Source organism: Aythya marila, assembly GCF_965140915.1.
Source record: "Aythya marila genome assembly, chromosome: 24".
Taxonomy (NCBI): domain Eukaryota; kingdom Metazoa; phylum Chordata; class Aves; order Anseriformes; family Anatidae; genus Aythya; species Aythya marila.
In genome coordinates, this window is record NC_139065.1 from 1501964 (window position 1) to 1528265 (window position 26302).

The 26302-nt window shown below is 48.1% G+C and overlaps 4 protein-coding genes across 6 annotated transcripts; 1 reads left to right on the plus strand and 3 right to left on the minus strand.

Annotated features, from left to right (window-relative positions):
- Nucleotides 1–47: 47 nt before the first annotated feature.
- On the minus strand, nt 48–1159 carry LOC309886943 (UPF0739 protein C1orf74 homolog). Its single transcript, XM_082778280.1, has one exon. The coding sequence runs from the start codon at nt 1126–1128 to the stop codon at nt 310–312; it is 819 nt and encodes a 272-aa protein (XP_082634406.1). The 5' UTR covers nt 1129–1159; the 3' UTR covers nt 48–309.
- A 280-nt stretch (nt 1160–1439) lies between these two features.
- IRF6 (interferon regulatory factor 6) lies at nt 1440–8653 on the minus strand. Of its 3 annotated transcripts, XM_082778611.1 has the most exons (9): nt 8531–8653; nt 7720–7820; nt 5211–5387; nt 4334–4538; nt 3760–3882; nt 3508–3654; nt 2810–3202; nt 2301–2419; nt 1440–2020 (listed from the first exon to the last, which is right to left on the minus strand). In XM_082778611.1, the coding sequence occupies exons 2-9, from the start codon at nt 7720–7722 to the stop codon at nt 1799–1801; spliced, it is 1389 nt and encodes a 462-aa protein (XP_082634737.1). In that variant the 5' UTR covers nt 7723–7820; nt 8531–8653; the 3' UTR covers nt 1440–1798. The 3 variants fall into 3 exon arrangements, with proteins under 3 accessions (XP_082634737.1, XP_082634739.1, XP_082634738.1); XM_082778613.1 differs by lacking the exon at nt 7720–7820 and having other exon boundaries at nt 8531–8645; XM_082778612.1 differs by lacking the exon at nt 8531–8653 and having other exon boundaries at nt 7720–7838.
- Nucleotides 8654–13134: 4481 nt separating this feature from the next.
- GUCA1B (guanylate cyclase activator 1B) lies at nt 13135–17146 on the plus strand (the record flags this gene model as incomplete). The annotated part of the gene is made up of 4 exons (XM_082778213.1): nt 13135–13338; nt 14185–14334; nt 15661–15775; nt 16401–17146. 4 exons carry the CDS (start codon nt 13135–13137, stop codon nt 16526–16528), a joined length of 597 nt encoding a protein of 198 aa, XP_082634339.1. The 3' UTR covers nt 16529–17146.
- Nucleotides 17147–22141: 4995 nt separating this feature from the next.
- Nucleotides 22142–25336, minus strand: LOC309886952 (guanylyl cyclase-activating protein 1; the record flags this gene model as incomplete). The annotated part of the gene is made up of 4 exons (XM_082778296.1): nt 22142–22302; nt 22611–22701; nt 23276–23425; nt 25139–25336. The coding sequence occupies 4 exons, from the start codon at nt 25334–25336 to the stop codon at nt 22142–22144; spliced, it is 600 nt and encodes a 199-aa protein (XP_082634422.1).
- Between the last annotated feature and the right edge of the window lie 966 nt (nt 25337–26302).

The following is a 26302-nucleotide window of genomic DNA, read 5'->3' on the forward strand; positions in this document are numbered from 1 at the left end:
AATACAGCATGGAGCCTACAATAAAGTTTTGTGTATTTTTTAAACGTGGTGTTATCATTTTTTATTAATCTCCAGTTGTTTGCAAAAAAATAAATATACCCGACAGAGCACAGTCAGGATCCAGGCTGTGGATCCCACAGATTTGGGATGTGCACGGACTTGCAGCAACTGGCCTGAGCATTTGGGGCCCAAGCTGCCACAGCGCAGCCCCCAGTGCTCGGGGGCCTCTCGGGAGCCTCTCGGTGAGGTTTCTCACCTCGCTCCCTGAGGCAGGAGAGGCATACGGTGGAAAGTCAGCGTGTGTTCGTGTTATAAGGCAACTGCTGGCAGCGACACCACCTCGCTCGAAATGCAGAGGTCCACAAAGTCACTCTGTGCGCGGAAACTGTCCCTCAGGTCATCGCACCAGGCGTCCAGCACCTCCCGCAGCTCCTCACGGAGGCTCTCGGGGATGCTGAAGGAGTAGATCTGCACCCCGAGCCCGTCCTGGATGCGGGGACAACGCGCCCGCGCTGTGAACACCCTGAGCGGCCTCAGCGCCAGGCAGTTCTCACCACCCTCCTCCACGGGGAAGTGGTAGGCGGCCGGGTAGCCCAGCAGCACCCCAAACACAGTGCAGAGGTTCCAGCCGGTGGCGACGACCTCGCTGCAGGAGACGGGGCCGGAGGAGGCTTCCTCGGCGGCCACCAAGTGGGCCAGCAAGGCGGCGAGGTGGCCCCTGATGGCCTCGGCCTGTGCCGGCCCGCACAGCTCGGGGCTGCCCCTCGCCGCCGCCACGTCCACGAAGGGCCCTGGCCGGGCTCGCAGCGCTGCCTCCAGCCGCCTCCGGGCACCACCGGGGTGCAGCAGCAGCGCCGAGCCGCCGGCTCCCAGCAGGTGCAGGCGGTGCGGGGCCAGCCCGGCCTCCCGCAGCCGCTCCAGGTAGCGCCGGAGCTCGGCGGGGCCCTCGGCGCCGCAGTCGTACAGCAGCGCCGGCTTCAGCCCCGCCGCCACCGCCAGCACCTCCCCGGCCAGATGCAGGGCTCGGGAAGCCGCCAGCCGCCGCCGCCTCCGCCCGCTGCCGGCCCCCAGCGCCTCCCGAGCCGCCGCCACCAGCTGCGGGGCCGGGAGGGGCTCCGGGGGCTCCATCCCCCGGAACGGGTCCGCCACCCGCAGCCGCCGCCCGGCACCAGGCTTCCGGGCCGGCCCCCAGCGCCACGCCAGGCCGGGGCGGAGCGGAGCGGCCTTAGCGGGGAGGAGCGGCCCAGACCTAAGGGCCCGGCCCCATGAACACGGAAGAGGGCGCTGAGGGGGCGCTGGCTGCAGGAGAACTTAAAACCCAGCTTTTACTCCAAAAACATCTATAAAATACACATATATAGAATATAAAGCACGGTGGAAGAAGTGCTTGGCTGCTCTTCAGTTGCAGCCACAGAGAAATAAGATGACGACAAGATGACGTTCTTAATAAACCTTTTAATAAAGCAGTTTTAATAAAGCACAGATTACTTCTCTCCCCCCCTCTAGTGATCGAGTGTTTATATACAGCGTGTCAATAGTGGATTTTTAAAAAATATTACAGAATTAAAAATCTGATTTACACGTAGCAAATAGCTAAAAACAGCAGTGAAGCTAGAGGTATTCCTTATGCCCTTTATTTAAAACGCTCCCAAAACAGAAATACCAGAGACTGTTGAAAGTGAATCAGAAGACCAGATTTACAAATTTCATTCAGGTTAAGGCAAGGCACTCACTAACATTTCCCCATATGTACAACGTAGGAAACCCTGGGGCACCCTGCAGCAGGACAGAGTGCCTGTCACTGTGCTGGCAGCGGTTGTGCCATGTGCATGGCAGGGGCCTGCATTGGCCACCCCTCCTGGTGGGTCTGCAGCAGGCGGTACAGCTGCTTCAAGTGAGCCACGATGTTGTCCTTGATGTCAGGCGTAGAGATCTGGAGTCGCACACTGCCACTGTCAAAGGAACGCGTGAAGTCACCAGAGAACATTTCGTATATCATCCGGGCCACGACTGGAATGACCTGTTGAAGAAATAGTGAGCCTTTTTAGCCTAGCAGTCACACAGTACATCCCCGTTCCTTGGCAGGAATCCCCTGCAGGACGGTGTCCACAATCACCTAAAACACACTCACAGATTGATGTAATTCAGGGCACAAAATCCACCAGCCCTGCTGGGGTTTCTCAGTGCCAATAACCATGACAGATAAGAACAGTTCTCTGGTTTCTGTGGATATCAATCCAGAGCCAATGCTGTGGCCCCAGCAAGTCTGCCACATGTCACTTCAGGACCTTAGCTCCTACCTGAACCACAATCAGCTTTCTCTCCCTAGGTTTTCCATCAGGCCACTCTTCTCCAAAACAGAAGTAGATCTCATATGGTGGCTGTTTTTCAATTTGTCCTTTCTGGTGGGCAATCAGCTCTAGGAAGAAAAGCAGAATGCTGCAGTGTTGTCCATCTTTTGGTTAGAAACTCTATGTCCCACCTCGCTGTATTGTCCCAAGTCTTAGCTACACCTCTCACACATCAACAATTACAATCTATTTCTTTAACCCAGAAAAGTTTCCTTTAAAAGTAAGGCCCCCCAATATTTTTCAGAGTGTTAAATAAGTGCACATGCACTTGATTCTGATGCACACATGCCCCACAGTCCACTGAGGTCAGGGGAAGCAGCAGCCACTACCCATGCTCCACGCATGTGCAAACTAATTAACGCATCCAGACTGATCCCCGTGGCAGACCACCCTTTCCAACAGTGTCACCAAGTACTCAGACCAGGCTCCGTTATCTTCCAGACACAGAAGCTACCTACCGCTTAGGAACGTTTCCAGGCAGAATAGTTTGACTTTCTTTTGCCTCTCAATCAAATTTGGTGTGGCAGCAGAAGGCGCACAGGGACCAGACCAGTACACCTTGCACTGGCAGAGCCGGACAGCATAGATGGCATGGCCACTGACCTCCAGGATCAGTCCCCTGTCCATAACATCCAGTAGCCGACTTGTGAAGATCTTTTGCCTTTCATTGGTGATTTGCTCTGTTCCTGGAAACTTCACTTGCTCCAAACTGATAGGCCCAAAAAGCTCTTCCTGGTCTGGCATAGGACCCAGCTCTCCATAGAAAAGTCTGCATCCCTGGGGGTTGCTTACAGTTGTCGTTGGTCCCGTCTCCTTTCCTCGATATTCAAACTTGATTTCTAGGTCTGTCACTGAGAGAGAAACTGTCAGTAGGATTTTCCCTGGACCTCTATGCATACTTTGTCAGCAGAAGACAAACACCACACAGTCCAACCTAGACTCACAGGGATGTTCCAGCTATACACAGATCGTGGAATATCTGAGTTGGAAGGGGCCTCAAGAATCATCAAGTCCAACCCATGGGTCCCCAAAGAACCACACACCCATACACAAAAAAAGTCAGATATTCTTGCTAACAAGCAAACAACCAAAGAGTTTTTAAGAAGTTGTAACTTCTAAGTACAGTGACAGAAGTACTATAAATCCATAAACATACTTGGAAGAGAGCTGATCCAGAGCTCAGGGCTGCTGAAGAAGTCATGCTGCAGAGCTGTTGGGGGCATGTCCATATCTAGAGGTTCATTCTTAGGCCACACAGCTTCAGGGCTGCAGTTTTCTGCGCTGGCGGGAGCCATTGGAGAATCTATGGAAAGGAATCGATTATTTGCTAAACCAAGACTCGACTGCAAGCATGCACCAATATACAAGCAAGTAGCTTCACTGCTACATTACAGCCTATGCCACCAACCATTGATATTAAGAAATGGAAATGTCTCTTGAATAGGGACATGCTGAGATTGGTTCAGTTCTTCCTCTTCTTCCTCATCAAGATCATTATCCTTCTCGTCCCATGGAGCTGAGCCAGTGGAACCTGCAAACAAGCACAGAGTGACAGGTAGACAATTTGGTGTAAAACACTGAAATGCATTCTTGAAAAAGAACGTTATCTTCACATTGGTTTTGCACAATAGCAGAATTTTGTCTGTTTTCTAAGGAAGAAGACAAAATTTTATCTGTACAATATTATTTTCAGGTTAATACCTGGTTTCAGAAAGCTGAGGATACAGAAACTATTGACAACATTGGATTTTTATTATTATTTTTTAGCAAAAAACATGCAACTGTGTGCAGCTCTGTTAATTTTACTGTAGGCATACTATGGTTCAAAGTCCTCGAGACTTAAGTGTAACTGGGCTTACACATGGCAAGTGCCTTTTTATAGCACACAAAGGCAGCTCAAGAGTTAATGCCACAGAGAGAAAGGCACACGCGTTGGACAAACGCCTGCTCAGTAACCAGCACTGTGTCAGCAAGGCCCTCACCTGGATTAATGATTGATCCCTGGGACTGCGGGATATCGCACACTTCATAAATTTTAACAGGATTCATGGGCACCTCCTTGGTGCCATCATACATCAAATTAAATTCCCGGCTTTTGTTAAGAGCACATCGGAGCTGGGCTTTCCACTTCGCAGGGTCTGGCTCATCAACTCCTTCCTGGTACTTTCCTGTTTCCACAGCCCATGCCTGGGGACAAAGTACACCAAGCTCAGTCCAGCCCTCGCAATAGAGTGGCGTTTACCAGAAATGAAGCTTACAAACAAATTTATTGTAAAATCCTTCTCCCACAGAAGACTTAACTACAGCTCTTCTGATAATGACAGCAGGCATTCCCTCTGTAATGGCTTTTCAAACAATTACAGAACAGTTTGGGCTGCAATGGACCTTAAAGGCAGAGGAAGTCAAATCCCTCAGAGTAAAGGAGTTAATATTCTTCTCCCAAGGGGTTCATTTTAAGAACAGCAGTAACAATAACTGAAACTTTGTGCTGGAGTGATGTTTTTCCTTTCCCTGTTAAGATTTACATAAAAATAAATAACGGGTTTGATGCGAAGAACAGGGCAGCTGCCACATGCTAAACCAAGTCGATGAAGCAAGCAGCAGTAATCTCCCACAGTTCGTTCAACCAGACATTGTCAGGCCTTTGGCAGCCCGAAAGAGTTAAAGAACTAAACACCGTCCCAGCACAGTGCCAAGCTTGGCATTGAAGTGCTCAAAGTGGCATTTCAGAGGTCAAAGAAACAGGACAAAATGCGCCTGGAAGCAGCTACTGAAACGCCTATCCAGCTCTCGGCCAACAATTCAGCCCTTTGTCTCTGTGTAAGAGCCGTGGTACAGCCGAGCTTCTCCCTCCCTCACCTTGAAGATGGTGTTCTCCTCCTCGTGCTGCGGGCTGTGCCGAGTTGCGTGCTTCCAGGGGATTTGAAACCGCTTTGCTTCTCGATTTAGCCAGATAAGGCCCGGATACATGCCGCTATCTACCTGGGCCACAAGCCAGGGCTTCAAGCGGACTCTTCGCGGGTGTAACGCCATGGTCTACAAGAGACAGAGGTAATAGCAGACCAACTGCAAAAGGTTACTTGAGAGTCATATCCTTTAAAGATACAAAAAGTTAACTTCATGAAGTGCTCTACATGGTGCTACTGTTATCGTTGGTTATATTACACATTGAAACCACTAACTCAGATTTAGCTAACTACCATTCTACCAGAAGGAGTTACAAATGCATCACTAAGTGATGTTCCTACACTGCTAACGTCTCTAGAATAACAACCTGCATTATTCGTGTTAACTGAGCACATGGGAGGGTGAGCCCCAATCAAACTTGAGCTGTAAGTGCTGCGCAGGAGATAAAGCCACAAACAAGCCACAGCAAGAACAGACATTAGAATTTCAAAAGCCTCCACGTACCCCTTAGCAAACAGGAATCTCTCATCTAGTTTTTCTTCAATCCTGCCAGGCTTGCATTGAGGAAAAGAAAACTACATGCCAAATCTGAAGCTTTCGCCCCAGATGAAGTATAGGTGGAACCATCTGGTTGAAGTGGAGGGGACTGGTTTAACAGAGATGGACTTTCCTCCTGAAGTCATTTCATGACTTTTTCTTGATTTTTTTGAATGCAATATAATCACTTGCAAGCACCAGTGTAAGGTGCTGACCAATAACCAGGATGTTTATCCAGGAGGAGATGAACTTCAAGTCTGCACTGACACTAAAATTCAAGTCATATTGACTTTGTTGAATTTCTTTAAAAAAAAAAAAAAAAAAAAAAAAAAGCCACGGAATTAATGGATAAAATTTACTGTTTTTAAGTAGTACAATGCTGATACTATATTTGCAACCAACAACATTCTTCCTCTTCAGAACAAAGTCACAGATATGAAATTAATGACTGTCCCCTGCAAAAGAAGGTAGCATTTGGTATCTTGAGACTGGGAGGGAGACACACATTTACGCTACGTGTGCTTAGGAGGCGTAACTTGCATATTCATTTTGTAAATCTTGAAACCAATGAGAAAAATGGCAAACTTCCCATTAATAAGGCAGTTACAGGATAAGTAAATCCTTTGCCATAAGCCCTGAATACTGCCACGGGAGTTTCAAAATGCGTCTAGCAGCAGAGATGGAGGAGATTAAAAAAAAACTATCCAAGAACTAGTCTAGGAACAGGTTTTATTTGTTGAAATACCAACAGATCCAATTTAAATGCAAGTATTCACACAAAATTAATCTGAACACAACTTATTTTATCTGTTAAGCAAAGAAAATGCTCAGAATCAATTGCAAATCACGTTTAAGTAATAGTTTGAAAATGTGCTTAGTCAAGGACCTGGGCATGTTAGCAGACTGCTTCACAGGTGCTGCAAACATCAGAAAGGAATCCTCTTTTTCATGCTTCTGGAACTGCCACATTAGTTATTCATGTTAAAAACCCTATCAGAATTGCACACTCAGTAACATGTTTGCAAAGACACAAAGTCCAGGTTAACCCTGGACTTAGAATTGAGACCAAAAACAGCACAACAGGTATTGATTTCACTTGCTAAGGGAAAAACAGCAACTTCTCCTTGCAACAAAGAGATCCTAACTAAAGCTTGTTCCACAATCTCCTTTATACTTTACTTTAAGCAGCTTCCTCTGTTTCTAATAAGGTACACTGTGTACACGCACATTTGCAAGGCCAAGATTAAATACAAGCCCATACACCAGTGAGAAAACCTAATGCCTGCCTCTCAAACAAAATAAACGCAGTCACATGGACGGTGTGCTGGCGCTGCCGTATTGGGTTTGAATTGTCCCTTGGATCACAGACAGCCTCTGTCAATACCAGACGTTACAATGCTTTACGGCCTTTTATCACCAATGGCTTGTTGACACAATAACAGAGAGCAAACCAACTTGAATCCCATTGCTGGGCACAGACAGTGAGTCAGCCCCTCGCAGCCTTCAACTTCCATCCCACAAGGGTCCACCATTGCCAGAAGCCGCTCCCGCTCTCAGAAAGCTGCAAGGGCCAGACAGCTCCAGCAAATTCAGGGGTGAGCAGACATCCGGCAGCCACCCTGATGGCCACAGACAAGTGACAAAGGTCAGGGCCAGCTGAGGTTAATCGCGGTGACTCTGAGTGCAGGTGCTGGTAAGAGCAAAAGCAAACCAGGAAAAGACTACCCAAGTCTGCCTCGACCTGGCTAGAAAGGGGCTGAAATCCTGTAAAGCCCTGGGAACGAGAGGTTCTTTGCTCCCGATGCTGGGGCACAGGAGAAGCACAGCTCCCCTGCTCCAGCACAGCTCTGCCCACAGTGGTACCCAGAGCGGGGCGTGAAGGATGCGCGCGTCCCCTCCTGGCTCCCTCCTCCGCACCTCTTACCATGCTGCTGTGGCCCACGGGTTTTCCAAGCTCAAACTCTTTCAGCCTCTGCCAGCACGACCACGAATACTCAGCGCCTTCCCAACCCGTTCACAACGCCCCTGAGGAAGGAAGGGGTGCTCTCTGGCTTCATCTCTGCAGTGCCACAGGCTGGCACCTCAATTCTCGCTTGTTAATTTCATTTGATTACCTTATCCTATACATACATAATTTTTTATTTTTTTTTTTAACCCCAAAGGCTCAACCTTCAGCATTAGCGCTCCCCCGGAGAAGCACGCTGACCTCCCACCCACCTTTCTGGCACTTCACCACCTCCCTGCGCGGGGACCCGGCGGCTCCCACCTCTCGGTGCTTTTCCCACCACCAATTCCCCAAACCCCGCAGCCCCCGGGGCTCCCCCTCCCTGGTGCCCGGCCGCCCTCCGGCTGAATTCCGCCCGGTGCCGGCCCGGGACTGCCCCGACGGGGACACGAAGGATTTGGGCTGCCGGGGGGGGAGCCGCGGTGTGGGATCTGCAGGCAGGGCAGGGCTGGGACCGGCCCCGGGACCACCCCCGGCCCGAAAGCCGTAGCCCAGGGCTAAACCGGGGAGGGCGAGCGGCCGGCGGGGCCCCGCGGCGTGCCCGGCTCCGGCTCCCGGAGCGCCCCCTCCAGCCCGGGACGAGCACCCAGGGGGGCACCACACCGAGCCCCGGGACCCCCCCGGGACTCCCCCGGGTCCCCACCGCGTTCCGCTTCCCGTAACCCCCCCCCCCCCGACGGCTGCACGGCCCCGGGAGAACCGGAGCGCACCGGGACCCCCCGGCACTTACCGGCAGCGCCCGCTCCGCACCCCCGGGGGCTCTCCTCGTCGGGATGGGGGGGATGAAGGGGGGCGAAGGGACCTCGGCGGGGGGGCGGCGGGCAGCGGGCGGGGGGCAGCGGGCACGGCGCGCCCTGCTCCCTCCCGCGGCCCCGCCCTCACCTGCCCAGGTGCGCCCGGCGCAGCCGCACCGCCCCGGCCCGCCCCCGGCCGCGGGGGGGGCCCCGCGCCGCTCCCCGCCCTCCCTTCCCCCCGGTTTTGGTACAAAAAAAGGGCTTCTTCATATTTCTGGGGTTGCAAAAAATATATATGTTTTTTATTATTATTATTTTTTAACGAAAAAAAAAAGTTTCTTAATTTTTTTTTTTCCGCAGCGCAAAACCTACCTGGCCCAGCAGATCCATCCATCAGGTTTTAGGGCAAAATGTAAAGCCGGGTGTGATTACCGCACAACCATGGGCACGCCGCACAAATGTTCCTCCTCTCGCCTCGTCCCTGCCCGCACAGCCCCCGCGGACACCCCGCGTCTTGCCTTTCAGGGCTCGTCCCCGTAGGTGGGGAGCCGTGACTCAGTGGTGAATCTTGGTTTCAAGGGATCAAATAATTCACTATTCGGTTTCAACGAAGTGGAAAAAACAGTGGGAATTTCCCTTCTACTCATGGACACCCTGGATAGTGCTGAGTCCTGGTTTGGGAAAGGCTGACCTACAGCCAGAGCTTAATCCTACACCGGGGGGTTGGAATTATGAATGCAAAACGCTGAAAATCTTCACACAAGCGGAAAATGGAACTGCATTTTTTTCTTGGAAAGTGTGCCTTGCGAGGTGCCAAGTGCCAGGTAAACATTTCAGCCTTCATTCATTGCTGAAGTGTAGCCACTTGGAGGTAACATTGAGCAGGAGTTTGTCAGCATGTAACAAAATCTGTCTGGCAATAAACACAAACAGCAGGTGAGACTCTAAAGCTGGCGTTTCCTTCATGGGAAAGAAGAAAATTTGGTGCTGCTTTGGTGAATTTTAGATGTGTTGGGCTAGTTTTACCTGACCATTTTTGATCTGGAAGGCGAGGGACGGCTGCTCCTGTAATAATAACACCTTTGCCACGTCGCAATTCCTGCTGCAGAAAAATGTGTGAAGGAATGGCAGCTCGGCGAGCACCTGAGAGGCGATGCGCGGAGGCATCGGGCTGAAATCCCAGCCAAAGTCTGAGGGATCTTTGATCTATCCCCAAGTGGCCAGCACAGAAGCTGCTGTACATCCGCCCTGCATTCCTGCTGTCCGCACGTCTGTCCTGCTGGCGACAGGAGAATGTAGGGGTGTTGCAGGTTTGCTTTCCCCTGTGGCCAGATGCTCAGGGAGCCTTGGAAGTGGCACTGGGCAGAGCTCAGCTCCTTCTAGGCCTGCCCCGAGGACACTTCAGCTTGCCCAGCCCACTGAGAGCGGTCTCGGGGCAGATAAGGGCTGGTGAGTTTAACAGAAGGGAACAAGGCGGCTTGGCTACACGAGGGCTGCTGCAGCGGGGGCAAAGGAACTCAATTTGCCTCCTGTCTCATTAAAGCCGGTCCCTTGGGAGCGGGCAGCTGTGCCCGCCTGCACCCTGCCTCCTTCCTCCAGCCTCTGCTGAATGGCAATGCAGATGCCAAGCCAATGAGTCTTCCCAGCCCTCTGCAGGGCTTTTTTTTTTTTTTTTTATTGAGTTTCTACCAGCCGTTGCCGAAGCATGTGGCAGCATGTTGTGTCGGTGAGCTGACGGGAAATAAGCCGTCTCTTTTTCCATCCTCTTGGCTGGGAAACTGCAGCTTTTAAACTGTATAGGTGATAATGTAGGGATAGCTTGCTAGGCAGGACACGTAACCAGATATTACCTGTTTGCAACTAATCATCCAGTGCTCTTTGGGTGTAATATTCTGTTAGCATGTATCGCCTTATAAAGCATTGATCCTAAACCTCCAAGGAGCCAAATAGCACCAACCTCTTTATTCTTTTTATTTTTATTATTGTTAATTATCTCTGCTTATATTTACCTCTACCTGCATCTATTTTTAAAGTCATATAAAGAACTCATTTAGTTGATAAACTGTACATCATAAAGTGATGTTCTGCTGGCTAGGAGACAGCAGCTCTATCAGCAGTCTGCAGACTACGCACTTAGGACAATGAGAGTGTATGCAGAGGAATTTTCTTACCAGGAGCTATGGGATTTAATTTCAGTGCCAAAAACCATCAGCACTTTTATTAACGTGATTGTATGTCATGATACCAGCAATAGCACCAGTTAGACTCTGTAACTCAAGTCTCTTTCAGTCCTTTGTTCCTAGCTGAAAAAGATTGTAGTCATCAAAACAAAGAGGAACCATTTTCTCTCCTGGGAACAGATCACTGAGTTCCCATAAGGCAAAACAAAATTATGCAATGAGGCAACATAATGTCCCAGGCATGCAGAGTCTTGTTCCGTGCTCCCAGCGCTCACATTCCAGCCTGCAGCCGCGGCGCAGGAGCACAGCACAAAATGGTGGAAGGCTCCGCACCGGCGTGCAAAACGTGCAAAGCCCTCCCTGCCTGCACCCCAGCAGAAGCTCCTCCGCTTCTTGAAAGCTGTTTGTCACCCGGGTAGGGAAGCCGTGACCACACCAGTGTCAGGCAAAGTGAAAAAAATATCAAGGGGAAAAGCCCTTCGTACGGTAAAGGCAACTGAGCACGGGGAAATGGAAAATGCAACAAAACAAATATGACGGTAACAGTAGTTGGCAAAGACTTCCTTCTAGGAGGCCTGGCTGAAAGGCAAACACTGGTGGGTAGACGCAGTGTGACTTCTTAATGAGCCTCATGTCACACTGCTCTGCGGCATACAGGTTATCTTAGATTCAGGGGTTGAAGTTTGTCTGCAGCAGTTGTAAAAGGAAGGATTAAGCCTGTTGATCCTGTTGCATTCTTCTAGGTCCAGAGAGGGAAAAAATGCAAATCCTCCAACTTATCAGGTCCACAAAAAATAATCTGTTTTCATTAAAAGAGAAGAGTTTAACCTTCTTGATAATTCTCTTGGTCTTCTCTGCCTATTGTTATTTCTGCTGTATAGCTTTCATCCTCTTCTTGCTTAAGACTCTTAAGTGAATCCATCCATTGCCAAGGCACACTTAGATATAAAGAAGAGAAGCATAAAGTTGGGCTATGTTCCAGCAAATCTGTGTGCATATTTTTTATATCTATATTTACACAATTATTGATAGGGTGCTTAGAAGCATAAGCAGATCCAGAGAAAGCCTTATTCCAGACATGAAATACTTCTGCAGTAGCATTTTTGAGATGACTCTTAACCTGTGATTTTCCAAATTAGAAACTCTTCTTTCCAAAACAATCTATTTCTAGAAAAGAACAGCTTAAATCCTGGTGGTCTTTAGCATTATTACAATGGGGAGACCATTGTTTCCCATTAACATTACTCCAATCCTCTTAAAAGGAGAATCCTATCTGCACATCAGCCTGGCTCAGGCACATTTATAGCTACAGGTCATTTCTTTCCAGCTGACACAGATAAATGGTTGGATTCGGAACACCTGGTATGATGTGGGTAAAAGCTGGTGGCTCCAGCAGGAAGGGAGAACAGGAGGTTTTGTGTAGGGATTGGGATCTTTGGTAGTGGATGGTTCTGTAGAGCCCCATACCAGGCTTCTTTGGTAAGCAAGTAACCAATTGAAAGAGGCTCTTGTTAGAGCTGTGTTTTTGCCTAAAATCAACAGGCAGAAGTACTTTAACAGAAAAAGGCACAAAAGTAAAGAAACCTCAACTTTGGGTGTGAGTACATAGAAATAAAAGCTACCTATAACTACCAACTGAGAATTTCAGTAATGAAATGTGGAAAGCAGACAAATAACCACCTCTGCCTCCACGTGCACTTAATTATTTTCTCTATTATTTTGTACAAAATAAAGTCTGGGGAACTTGCTCAATTTACCTTATATGCTGGTAGTCCTATTAGCAGTTTTTCCTTATGTAAGTGGAGTTGTATGTGCTTATTTTTATCAGGATTTCCTCTTAGTAAGTGTTATTTGTTAATATGCCCTATTTCACTCAAACATTGGTGCGTCCCCTACAAACAGGTGGCATATACCTTTATCAGAGAAACTGTTAGGAAACTTGCTTGCTGTACCTTTTTTCTTCTTCAAGAAAAACAATGATGAAGTAAGCAGGGTTATAGGTGATGTGTTAAGGGAAGCTCAGCTACCAAATGAAGGTATTAATGTGCAGAAGTGCCCTGAGCCTCTGGAGTCTGCTTCTAAATAGGGCACAGCCCAGAACATCTGAAGGTCTCTGTGACCCATGGGTGGGAATCTCCTAATGGTCTTAGTTATTTTTATATGTCTGCTACCACGTGTTATTCTTCCCTAATGAAGAGAAGCAACTCTACCATCACCAAGTGAGCACACAGAGCTGTGGAGGTGAATGCAGCCTGTAGAAGGAGGAAGAATAAATTAAAAGACAAAATATCAAATAAAGGCACAAAACAGCAAGAAGCAAAAAAGAGGGAAAGCAACTAAGTGTTAAAAGGACAATACAAGCAAAGGACTTCGGATTTTCTTTTTGTTCCTTTTCTCTCCCTTCTGATTTACGGAGCACAATGGGACAGCAGTTCACCAATGCTGAAGGGGAGCAAGCAGAGATTGATGTTGCTGAATTGCAGGAATGGTATAAGAAATTTGTGGTTGAATGTCCCAGTGGGACTCTCTTCATGCATGAATTCAAGAGGTTCTTTGGGGTCCAGGATAACCGAGAAGCAGCAGAGTACATTGAAAACATGTTCAGAGCTTTTGATAAGAATGGGGTAAGTAGCAAGGAGTTTTTATGTGGATTTGTCACTGCCTTTTCCTTCTGTAAGCTGGAGGTCTTTCAGTGCAGTTTCCACCCTCCTTATTGTGCTTCGTGAGCAAGGTAAGGGTGATGGGGCTGCTGGAGAAGGAGCACGCTCCAGTGCTCTGTATGGACTGGGGTGGGCTTATCTCATAAATCTATATGCTAAATAAGGACAAAATACTCTTATTCAACTGTTGTGGATGGATTAAAAGGTTTAAGGTTAGGCGGTTATATTTAAGATCATTAAATAGCCAAGGCTGCTAACTGAAAAAAAAAAAAAAAAAAAACATATATATATATATATATTATGATGGGAGGGGTTACAGTGGAGGAAAGTCCAACTCAGGCTTGATATGCAATGGAGGAAGCATGCATGCATATATGCAGTCAGAATAGGTGGCACATAACAAAATATTGATTTTAGATACTCGAAAGTAAAGGCATGTTTGCCAATTTGGACATTCTGGTTTCGACTTGCCAATGCCTCCGGCACCAATCCTCCTCTGCCTCCCCATCCTCCTGTGATCTGTGTTGTCTGTCGTCTCAGGGTGTTTAAACTTAAACTCCTCTCTGGAGTCCTGGCGGGTGCCCCCAAGCACTGCACGGCAGGAGAGTTGTTTTGCTCTCCACTGTCATGCCTGGGGACACCTGGCTGCAGAGAGGCACGGCTGTGCTCACTGCTGCTCTGCTCCTCTAAATGGCACAGAAATTACTGTCCCCAGGAGTGTCTTTTGGCAGTTTCTAATCCAGGTTTTGTTAAGAGATTTCTGTCAACTGTACACAGTTGTGTAATTCAGATCCTCTTCTGTTTCTTCAGGACAACACCATTGATTTTCTGGAGTATGTGGCTGCCTTGAATCTTGTTTTACGAGGAAAACTGGAACACAAGCTGAGGTGGACGTTCAAAGTGTATGACAAGGATGGGAATGGCTGCATAGACAAACCTGAGCTGCTAGAAATTGTTGAGGTAAGTAGGCATTACCTAATCAGTTATTTAAGCAATCATTCTTTGGCAACATCATGATGCATACAGTTTTTATGATAACTGGGTTTCAAAGCAGCTAAAGGGTAGTGATGAAGGGAAAATGCCTGACCTTGGTGAAAGGGTCAGTGGTTTGGTGGAGCCCGATGGGGTGAGGGGTCAACTCCCCCAGCAATGAGCAGCTGTTGTGGGGTTCCTGTGTCTCTGCTCTGACTTTACTTCCAGACTTTTTACACCAAAATTCTCTGCCCTAGGTAGTGGAAGGTTTCACCCCCTGCTCCTTACAGGAGCAAGTTTTCTGCCTGAGCAGTGGACAAGAGCACAGTGGGAGGTATAAATTAGCAGAGTAATTCCATTTGTAATTATTCCTTTCTGGGTTTATGTTTAGTTTTAATTAGTGACTGTGAAGGTGTGAGAGGAGGCACGTGGTTTGACAGATGGACACCAGGGTTTTTACTGCTATGTAACTTCAGGTAAATACTTTAGTGACTGTACTGGTCACCCCTGCGATGTGGGTGCTGTTACCCTTTCACAGCAGGGTTTGTGAATCAATGGTTATCAACTTTAGGATTTGGGGGGAAATGCAGAATCAAGAGACATCATCAGAAAAGTTGAGTCTATGGAAAGCAAGTTCTTTAGAAAGTCAGCAGCTGGGAAAAAGCAACTAGGTTGTTACCTGCCTCACCAGGGGCAGGTGGGAGAGCATTTGGGGAGCCAGACTGGGGCAGGTTCAATTATAGTTTTGAGGTCAGACAGGAATTGGCCAGAGCTGTGTTAGGCCCTTGCTAATCCCCTCTCTGGGAAGACATCAGACAAAACCCTTCAGCCTAATGAGCAGAGATAATAATGAACAGGTGGTTGTCATGTTTGGATGAGATGGGAGGAACAGATAAAAACCTGCCATTTTCCAGTGGCAAGGTGGAGCGGAAACTGAGGGGTCAAAATGTGTGCTAATACAGGTTTGATCTTGCAGCTTGGGCATGAGCTCCCTGGGAGAGAGGGCTGGGTAAACCCAGGTGTGCCTGGCCTCAGGTCTGCTCAGGCCTTAGAAAAAATTGCACTGAAAAGTTAGATTTTTTTTCTAGTGAAAACTCTTGCCTTGTGAGGTCTGATCCGTTTGTATAAGGGAAACAGATGGGAGGTAGCAGCTTCAAGGCACAGTGCATGTGAGCGTAAGATTGGAGGGGGATTTTTTAAGAAAAAGATTAAAACTGCAGCCTTTATGAGACCTCTACACTGCTGGTAAAATAACAAATTTAATCACTGCTCTTTTTCCAAACCTTTTTTTCTAACCTATGATCTTCTTTTCAGTCTATCTACAAGCTGAAGAAAGTGTGTCGGTCAGAGGTGGAGGAGAGGACTCCGCTGCTCACACCAGAGGAGGTTGTGGACAGGATATTTCAGTTAGTGGATGAGAACGGGGACGGTAAGGAATTGATGTCTCAGATTGCGTTCATGCATAATGAAAAGTTATCTGTGCTGGGCAGGCTAGTTTTAATTATGTTTATCAAGAAATCACTTAGGATTGTCTTGTTAGTCATATTAGACGTGTTGGGTTTGATTTTGGTCTGTTCGTGGTCAGAATCAAGAGCAACTTGGTACAACAGGAGGAAATAATATTATTTTAACGTAAAATACCCAGGGTTCGCTATTCTTTCTGGATTTTGAGGCTGCATGGATATTGTTCTCTGGAAGTCCCTGGTAGCCAGAGAGCAGGTCCCAGCCTGAGTATAGCCAATGCTCCAGCCAAATCAGAGCCTGCAGGACCAGACTTGCAGTGGAGCTCCTCCTGGAGCTGCATGTGTGAGCCAATGCAACACTTCGTGCTAGCCAAAGGGACAGGGCAGGTGTGAATGGATTGGGTTATGGTGTGGTTATTTGTTTTTTTTAGCTAGCTGGCCTATATAGTTTATATGGGGAGATTTAAATATAGCTTTTGTCTTATTAGAATATTGTCTCCTGAACTATAGGAGGTGGTTTTGGCTTCCTGTTGTCCTCTTATCTGTCCTGTTCTGTTTCCCCATCTTGCGTCCTCCTCATCTCATACACAGGGCAGCTGTCCCTTGATGAGTTCATTGACGGGGCCAGGAAAGACAAGTGGGTGATGAAGATGTTGCAGATGGATGTAAACCCCGGGGGATGGATCTCGGAGCAGAGGCGGAAGAGTGCTTTGTTTTAAGAGCACCCAGTTTGGACATGACAGAAAGCGTGATGCAGACTACAGCTGTGGCTCTCTTACTCCAGGGCGGTAGTAGCTTTCCTTGTTAATGCAATCTCGGCATCCAAACGAAAACTTCAGTGGTTTAAGAAGCCGTATCTCAATCTAAAACCCGTGCGCTGCAAGGACACCTGGTACCCAGAGACTATTTTTGGCCCATGAATAAGTCTTCCTGTGTACACAACACCATGTTTGCCAGCTCTGGCTTTTGGTTACACCCCAAGGAACAAACTTCTCGTGGCTAACTGCAGTGGATCCTGCGCAGTATCCAACACTGACGACAGAATCAGGAAGTGAGAAATCCTGATGCTGTGGTACCATCTCCAGCACAGAGTAGTGCCTGTGTCGTTAACATCCGCAGGTACAAACGTCAAACCAAAAGGGACAAGAATTGAGGTGCTCCGATGGCAGACTTCATGCAGTCAGGAAGTCTGTTCTGTAATATGTACGCGTTTAGTAGATTACACTACTAATAATGTATAATTCTTGAACACTGTTGTATCACTATCAAAGGAGAAATACATTATGAGGTTTGCATTAGATATAAGTTAAGATTGCACACAGTAGAGGGAAATAAAATCTATGAGCTGGGCAGGTGGACCAGTAACTCCTTGTGTCTCCTGCTGTGGACCAGAGTCTGCTCCTTACGCCCACACAAACAGGTTTCTGTGGGGCTGGAAAAATGGTATTTCCCTGCCAAGCAGCAGTAGGAACTGTACCTCTGAACAGCTACATCTAGAGGACAGATTTGCATGAATGTGATCTGCTTTTTGAGGCCCTATTTTTTTTACTGAATCATTGTTTTAAGATAGTTTTCTCTGCTTTGTGAAAATGGAACAAGCCAGGAGTACCTCCAGGAGTTTCCCTGCAGTGGGAGAAGTGCCCTGTGGAATGAGGATGCAGGAAGAGCTGGGTTTTGCTCAGCAGTCTCACCACGATGGCAGGGCTGGAGCTGCTTTGTCAGCAGGACCGTAGGATGAAACCAGTGACAGAAAAATCCAAGTGAGTTACTGAAGTAGTACAGTGGTTTTACACTGGACTTAAACTAGCTATGCTACAGATATAAAATTTGTGCAGCTTGTAGGTTGAGCTTTACTGTTTATACAGCTACCCCATGTATCTATATAAATATGTTTATATGGGAAGAATTTGAGCTGACTAATACTTTCATTCACTTTCATCGGATTTATTGGATTTTTTACAAAAAAATATTCACCTGCAAAATAACATGAGCTTTTCTGTTTTACTTATTTTCCCATGGGATCACTGGGCCAAGTCATGTCCATGAAGAGATTTGCAATCCTTTTTTTTTTGTGGCCTTTAATCACAACAGTTATCCTTCGTTAGGTGATCATTTTGCTGGTTTTGTCAATTTAACCAATGTTTAAATTCCAGACTGGGAGGAAGTATTCAGGGTAGGGCACAATCAGTGCTAGAGTTCAAATGCATATACATTTCCACTTCTAAATAGCTTTTCTGAGAGTTCTCTGTAAATACACTCGCTTGTGGCCTGTCTACTTATCAGACTAGATTAGACTTCTAGATTTTTTTCTGCTGTTCAAAGCTCATTCAAGTCAATAGTTTATCAGTCAAAGACCTGAAAGAAAAACCTCGCTTCCGGCTAACATCAGGGCCTGGAAGAAAAGATTCACTTTGCTGATTTTTCAACTCATGGGCCAATGCTTTCACAATAGGTACAAATCTCTAATTCCCCAAGTTTCAGCATCTCAAGCAATGTAATGCACTTCTCTTCTGCTTCTCACAACTTTTAGTTATGGAGTTGAATACCGTAGTTTTATGTAAATGTTTTGAATTTCCATTCTCTTCACCAGGCTCTGGAGGAGCTGTCGGGCACCTCCCACACCCGCAGTCCTGTGCCGGGGTGGTAGAGGGCATCCTAACACTGAGCACTCGTGTGGCTGGTGGTAGAAATTTTGTAAGAATTTAATAAAGGATTATTAATTTGTTTTGTAGTGTTTTTGACTCAGAATGAAGCTGAAGGCCTGAGTGGCTACAGTTATGGTTTTAAAAACAAAGTGGATTTAAGGGAAGCGATAGGAGTTGAGTGCAGCAGCTAACCCGGGTAAGAAACATAAGGCAGAGATGGTGATGGTATTGCATGTAGAGTAGGAAAGGAATCTTTTCTGTTCTGTAATGGCGATGAGAAGCATGCATACGATAAATATAAATTTTCTGAAAGGAATTTCAAATAGTTGCTTGGTGGTGCTGCCGAGAGAGGGCGCCTGTTTTGCCCCTGCCAGGACTGAAACAGGAACTGCAAAGTTTCGGGCTCAAAGTGAAGCGCTGGGCTCAGACACAAGGCAGCAGCAGTGCCCATGGGGATAACCCTTGTGTTAGAGCTGGCAGAACCCAGTGGAAAATCTCTTACCAATCTTGTGATCTTTTGTCGAGAAAGCACAAGGTGCTTTAGTCTTAGTCCTCTGTTTAAATCCACAGGTATAAACACTTTGATCTCCTCCCAAACCCAACTCGACACTCACATCAAGGTACTGAAGCCAGACCTTCTGCATAATCCATTTTCCAGACTCTCAGCCCAGTGGGAATTGGATTTGACTGATCGGATTTCTTGTTGGTCTAAATGTGGAAACGGGATGGCTCGGAAAGGGCAAATGCCATCTGATTTTCTGAGCTTCTTACCACCTGCACTGATGCTTGATGTACCCAAGGCTGGGGAGGATTGGAGGTGGAATAATCGGGTTAGGAAGCTGAAGGTGAGGCTGCTGCTGAAGGGGGCTGGCTGCGAGGGTCTGGGAGCCGAGGAGGCAGCACGTCCTGGGGTGCTTGGGAAGGGACATTCCCAGGGAAGGTGCTGAGCACAGTCCTGGGCAGCAGCAGTAATGAGGCCAAGGAGAAAGGAGGATAATTACCTCGCTGTGCTTAGCCATACTCTTTATTTGTCTGACCTTGGTGTCCTGCAAGGGGAGGTTCACCTGTGGGTAGCAGGGTTTGATGGCTGCCCAGAGGGAGGTTTTGTGTCCAGGTCATCCCCAAAGCACCTGTGTGCAGCTTCCCTTTACAGTGCTGTGTTAAAAACCAGAGCAGCTGTGCCAGGACATCCATAGCCCGGTGCTGTTCGCCCTGGTGGCTTCTTGTGGCCGGCTTCTTGCACCTGGTCATTTTCTCACCACACCGGTGCTGAGCTCTGGCTGTATGGGAGAATTACTCACTTCTCTGCTTCCTTTTCAAACCAAAGCGCACCTCAGAAGTTTGGAGTTTCAAACGCATTACCCTTAAAGGCTTCATACCTAAGGTAATCTAATGGTATTCTGGGATGCGATGTGTGCCATGGGAATGTTGGGGCTGTGCTGTAGGGCACACAGGAGGTACTGGATCAATGGGGGCACTGCAGGGATGGTGTGGTGCCAGCACGGGGGCTCAGCGGCCTACCCACCGCCAGGGCTCCACAGGGCTGAGCCTTCTGCAGCCCTTGCCAAATAGACATCTAAACCCCATGGAGATAACTGCGTGGTGCCACCAAAAATCGCTCGCTGAGTATCTCTGGTGTAGCAGTGATTCCTAACAGCCGAGCTCCCAGTGCAGTCCCTGCAAACCGGGGGCAGAGCTGGGCCTTGGCCTCAGACCTGTGCAGCCTCCCGGGCATCGCCCATTGCCCCTCAACACCCGCTCCCCAAAATCGCCACTCCTGCGCTCACCAGTGGCAGTCACTGAGTGAGCAATACTCCTGTGGCAGCTGTTCAGCTGCCAGCCACCATTTTGAAATAAATTCATTAGGCATGATTAGGGCAGAGAGAGTCACAATATTACTTTTTAATTATTTTTAATTTGCTTTCTTTGAGGCTGAAAAAAAACATCCTTTTGAGAGAGACGCTGAGGTCTGCAAGGTGTCTGGCCAGTCGGCTATTCTGAGGCAGCCCTTTTAGAATAATTTTGTCTCTAGGAGTTTCCCATTAAATAGAAATTGGGCTTGTTGGGGCCTCTTACAGCTTCTTGGGAATGCAGAGGAGAGGGAGGCTGAAGGAGGAGCTGCTGGTGGGGCTCTCTTTCCCTCTGGGCAGAGGACAAGGGCAGGACGGAGCTGTCTTGCAAAAGAACTGTGTAAATGAAGCCAAAACAAAGGTCTCTGCCCTTGCATCAGAGAGTTAATCTGTTCTGCTGGAAGCAGAATGGTTGATTGACAGAAAGAAAAAGCACAACCTGAAATAAACTTGTAAAATATCTTTATTAGGTCACTATAAGATCGGAAGTACAAAAGCTTTCAGGTAAACTGCTGTCAAATGAAAAAGACGCACAGGAAAAATGGTCAGAAGGTTGCTTACAAACTGCAAGCATCCATTGATAAGTCACACGTCATTCAGCTGGGCAAGAGCTCCTTCCTGGTGCCCCGTGTTGCCTCACCACACCTGAAACCAGCTCCCACCAGATGAGGAAACTCCTCTCCAGCAGCCTGGCCCTGGGCGCAGCCCCAAAGGTGGCACGGGGCAATCTCGACCAGCACCATCTGAACTGCTCGGAGACGACTAGGTAAAAACACAGAATGCTTGAGGGCGCCACAAAGCATAACCTGCACGGGAGTTGGTTTATCGTACAAGTAATAAAATGCAGGAATATTCCTACAAACGCATGTGAAACCAGTCCCTCTCAGGTCACTGCCACTGCAGCCCTTCCAGGTATTTCAGGGAATAGCAAACCCTTAAAGTTGTTTAAAAAAAAAAAAAAAAAAAAAGGCACCATTCTCTGTTTTTAATGCTTTAAAACAAAGGAAAGCTGCTGCATTCACTACTCTTCTTTTTCTAGCGATAGATGTTTTTATCTTATAATATCACTAATAATTACTAATATGATAACAAATCACAGAATGAGTGACCAAACCCACTGGTCTCACTTGCTCTGGGGGAAAGCATTGAGGATGCTCTGGAAATGTGTATGGAAAGGGAAGGTTCAGATCTGCTTTCTAGGCCTCGTACATTCAAATGCTGCCCTGCTCTTAGAGGGGACGCTCACCTCTGCAGAGCTCAGGGCTCTGCAGGCAGATGCGCCCTGTTGCACCGCACCACATCTGCACCCTGGAGAGGTCCCCATGCAGGAGCAGACCCCTCATACCAGCTGAGCTCTGCGTGTCCAGACGCACACGTTATGTGGATGCTGGTGTTGGCCACTAGCTCGGTGTAAGTTTTGTCTTGTTAGTTTAATGCACTGCATGCTCTGGCTCTCCCTACCCAGGGAGGGGAGGCTCTGCACGACTACGCAGCAGCAACATTCAGAGGCACCCGAACAGCGGCGGGTGCTGGTGGCCCCACAGTGGCTGTGTGTTTCCAGCACTGCAGCTCCCCCTCCTCACCCAGCCCGTCCTGCTGCAGGGTGAGCACGGCTGTGCTCAGGAAGGGATGGCCCAGTCGGTGCCCGGCGTGCCCTGTGTCCTGCCCAGCCCTCTGCCACAGGAGCGATGCCTTCGAGGGGACGCCAGTCCTGTGCTAGCGGGATGCTCTAACGCCTCGTCACGCTGGTGCTGGGCCGCTCCCCACAGTCACAACCTGTTTTGTTTCAATAATGTGAGAAGGGGGGAGAAAAGATGGAGGGAAGGTGTCCTGGAGCCTACTGGGCATCCTCCTCTGCCTCCTCCGAGGCGTGTGGGTTCTTCCCATCGTTCTGGATCAACTTGACGATGTGCGTCAGGTCCAGGCTGCGGGTGAGGATGTCTAGCAGCACTTCGTCCTTCTGTACACCCTCCATGAACTCCTCCAGTGAGAGCTCACCTGCAAAAACACAGTCAGAAAAGGCTCATCAGGCCCTGCAGCCTTCAGCCTCCACCTGCAGCCTCTAAGCCAGCCCAGAGGAGCTACGGGCACAGGACGAAAAATGAGGCCCTACCTGGGTACCATACGGCCCAAACCCCCCGCAGCTAAACCCTGCCCAGCACAGATAGTGATGTGGAAGGGGAGTGGGAGCTAAACCTTGGCAGAGAGCCCGATGTCCTGCTATTTGGGGACATCCAGCTTCCAGAACTCGCGGGGAAGGAGGAATGTGAGGGCAGTATTTGGCGTTGCATAAGGAAGTTCCTCACCATCTCCGTTTATATCGATTTTATCGAACACCATGTTTGTGAATTCCTCAGCTGTCATCGTATCGTTGCAGCGGTTGATAGCTCGGATGGCCTGCAGGGAGAGGAGGACACACGGAACAAGTAATGAACATTATGCATATTTATATATCTACCAGTAAAAGTGGCTAAGTGGTCTGACAGGAGAGGCTAAACTTTTTTCAGTCTTTTATGTTCTGAAAGGAATAAATGAGTCCTTTCTAAAAAAGCTGGAGATTAAAATCACTTTAAATTGCAATCAATGCATTAAAAGATTAAGTGGGCACACTGGGATAAGCTAGGAGCTGTTCACCTCTGAAAAGCCTTAGATTAAATTCAGATGCTTATCTCAGCCTGGGTTTCAGTGGATGTGGTGGAACAACAACCTGCCACCAGAAGGCAAGGGCTCGCTGCATGCTGGGGCGTGCAGGTGCCGCGGGGAGGTGCGGGGCAGTGAGGCCAAGACAGGTCCAGCGAGGGCGGCCGGTCTGCTGGGGAACCGGCAGAGGACAAGCAGGGGTTTGGCCAGTGCCTACTAATTTACCAGGGAGGTGTCTTTTGGGTTAGAATATTCCTTTTACAGCCCTTCTGTCTACCAGTGTCTAATAACCATCGTCTGGGGAAGAAAGGGAAAAGCTGAGCCCACTCACTTTGATGATGTTCAGCAATTCTCCTCGGTCAATGCAGCCGTTCCCATCTACATCGTAGAGCTTGAAATACCATCGCAGCTTCTGATCCACCTTCCCTTTCAGGACCAAGCTCAGGGCTGCCACATACTCCATAAAGTCTATGTAGCCGTCCTGAAAGCAGAAGGTGAGAAGCTGGGTGAGATTCAGAGCTGGGCAGGGATGTTGCCGGTCACTTCTGGCAGACCCCACGGATAATGCCACTTCCCCATATTGGGAGGGCTCTGTTTTAACCCACAAAGAGCCATTTGTTGTGTGCTAATAATAAACAAACACAACAAACTCCACTCGATGTGTGCTCCTGGCTTGGGGACTAACAACCTGGAAAGCCACCCTGTGCTAAAGGAATCTCCTTGTGCAAAGCAGCGGTAATTCAAAGGTCAAAGAAGAACATGCCTATGCAGATGAGCCCTGATGGATTACCTAACATTTCACACTTCAGTTCTTTTCTGCTGTAAAGGGGCTTGCAAACCTCCATGAGAAAAGTGAACCCAGGAAGCACCCAACACCCTGCTGACGTCTTGGCACAGGAAGGCCCCGCTCCTTCCCTGGGCCATTTGTGCATCTGGTTCACTCTTGATCATGTCAAAAGCACCAAGTTTTATCTCTGACTTTCTCTGAGGAGAGTTTGCCCACCACCGGTTCACTCTGTGGTGATGGGAACGTCCAGGAGGGTCTCTAGCCCAGGTTGCAGTACCAGTGCAGGGCTGGCCTGGGGAGAGCTCCTGTGCCACCAGCCTTCTTCTATGTGCTGCCCGGTGACATTCACCACTTCTAGGAAGTTTGCTGAAATGCCTGGTGCCAGCACTGCAGAGCGATTCGGTAGCACGTACTGTTGATTTTGGTACCACACACTTTGCACTGAAAGCACTTCAGTGGAAAACGATACCTGCCACAAAACCATGGGAGGACTTCTGGAGAGGATAAGGCAGCGTCTTGTCAATGAACAAAGCCACGGACTGCCCCCTGGGGCCAATTCCAGAGGAAATCTGCTCTGCTCCACTGCTGCAAGATCGGGATTAGGAGCAAATCACTGCTGAGCCCCTTCCCAGCCAGGATTTCCTGAGCATCAATTCCTTTTCCAGGCACACATTCAAACACCAGGCAGTGAGCAAGCCAAAGCCCTAGGCACAAGTAAAATCACCTGAAGGATTTACAGCCTAAATTGTATTATTTTCAGTGGGATTAAGTTCATGAAGCCATCAGACATACTCCTCATCTCACAGGAGATCCCGCACCGCTTGGGCACTCTGGCAGCCCTGCATGCAAATCTCTGCTGGGAATGGCAGCACACATAAAGTCAACGAAACTGCAATCCATTTGTAATTTAAAACAATAGGAAAACAAATCCAGTCTGTTCTGCACACCATAGCCGTGCTGGGTAGCTCAGGAGCTGGTTGTTTCTGCAGGAGGACAGCCCATGTTCTCATATGCCGCTCACTTTTGGGTTCCTCTCTGCCACAACATTAGGTATTTAGGGATTTATTTATTTATATATTTAAGGGCACTTCATTTTAAAGGGATCACAGCCTGCCAGGTAAAACCCCACAATTCTGATCATTTAAAATTAAAAGGGAAATAATCTGTGGAGAGCCTCTTCTTCCAGAACACTCAGCAGGTGAGGAATTTCTGTTGATGGGTATCTTATACCCATTTTTTCACATTACTGAGCTTATTTTACAATTTATGAGGCAGCAGAGAATCAGACCACACACTTTTAGAGGCACATTTATACCTGCTAACACCCAAATACTACACATGCGATCTCACACACAGAGCAGAGCACAGCCAATCTGCAGCAGGTCGAGTGGGAAGGACAATATTTACCTTATTAAAGTCAAACGTCTCAAACATTTGCTCAACGTATTTGTTCGCTGATGGACTCAGGTTTTTCAAGCCAAAAAACTGTTTGAACTCATAGAGGGTGAGCTGGCCCGAAGGACACTCCGTCATGAACTTCTTGTACCACTGGTGGCACTCGGTAGCACTCAGCTCCTCCACGGCTTTCCCGTCCATGTTCCCCATCTCCGCACCAAGCGCCAGTCACTTTGCAGCCCAAATGGAAAATCTGTGGATGTTTGATGAAGTTCTGGGGGCTTTCCTTTAAATTTTGCTTCTTGCCTTTAAAGTCCAAGTGTCCCCAGCGTTGCAGGGATCACAGTGTCGGAAAAAATAATTGCTTTGTGCACTGACTGCTGCGATTCAGTGCTGGCGGTGACGCACGCAGGGGTCCTCTCTCTGCCCAAGCAAATTTAAAAGCACAAAAAGAGCACAGAAAAGCAGACCAGGGGGTGACATTTAAGTACCCAGCAAATCCTTCCTTGGCCAATGGGGAGCAGGGTGGGGATGGGCACCTACTGGGAGCATTAGGCGTTCGAGGTTAAAATAGAAAGGAGGTAAAATGGGAAAGTCTTGCAGATTACAGGCCCAGCAGAAGATTAGGAGGGCGGAATTTGCTCCTTGAGAGTGTAATCTCCTAATCTACTTCATTTACAATTTTGTGTGAGCTCACGTGAGCAGCAACTTTTGCACCAAAATCAATGTAAAAAGAAACTCAGAGGTCCCTGTGCTGTTACTGTCTTCTTGGTCTCCCTTAGTCCTACTCTGCTGGAGGATTTCCAGGTGAGAAATCAATGTGAAATTCAGGGAGGGGAGAAGTGTCACTTCACTAAAGCACATCAGTCAGGGGAGGACTGGGAGATAAAAAAGCATATCCTAACAAAGTAACAGGGACCAGACCCTCCACGAGTACAGAAATCAGTGTAACTAATGAATTTCTACCTGCAGAGAGCCCATCCTGTAGCACTTTTGTTTTAGACCTGACATGCTTCAGACAAAAGCCCAACTTGTATGTGTTGCAGAGCGTGGTATCGCTTCTGCTCCGAAGTAAATTAGGAATAACTCTGCTAAAGTAGGTGGCATTACATAAGCATAAAAGAGTTATGAAAAAGGAATTAGATGAGGAGCGCTAATTGGATGTACTAATCCTGC

Bases quoted from the DNA above. Each gene is read 5' to 3' on its own strand.
- LOC309886943 (XM_082778280.1), bottom strand. From the start codon at position 1,128: ATGGAGCCCCCGGAGCCCCTCCCGGCCCCGCAGCTGGTGGCGGCGGCT.
- IRF6 (XM_082778611.1), bottom strand. The intron at 2,420-2,809 runs GTAGGTAGCTTC...TTTTCTTCCTAG, and splicing joins CCTGGAAACGTTCCTAAGCG to AGCTGATTGCCCACCAGAAA. The intron at 2,021-2,300 runs GTAGGAGCTAAG...TTTCTTCAACAG, and splicing joins GAAAGCTGATTGTGGTTCAG to GTCATTCCAGTCGTGGCCCG.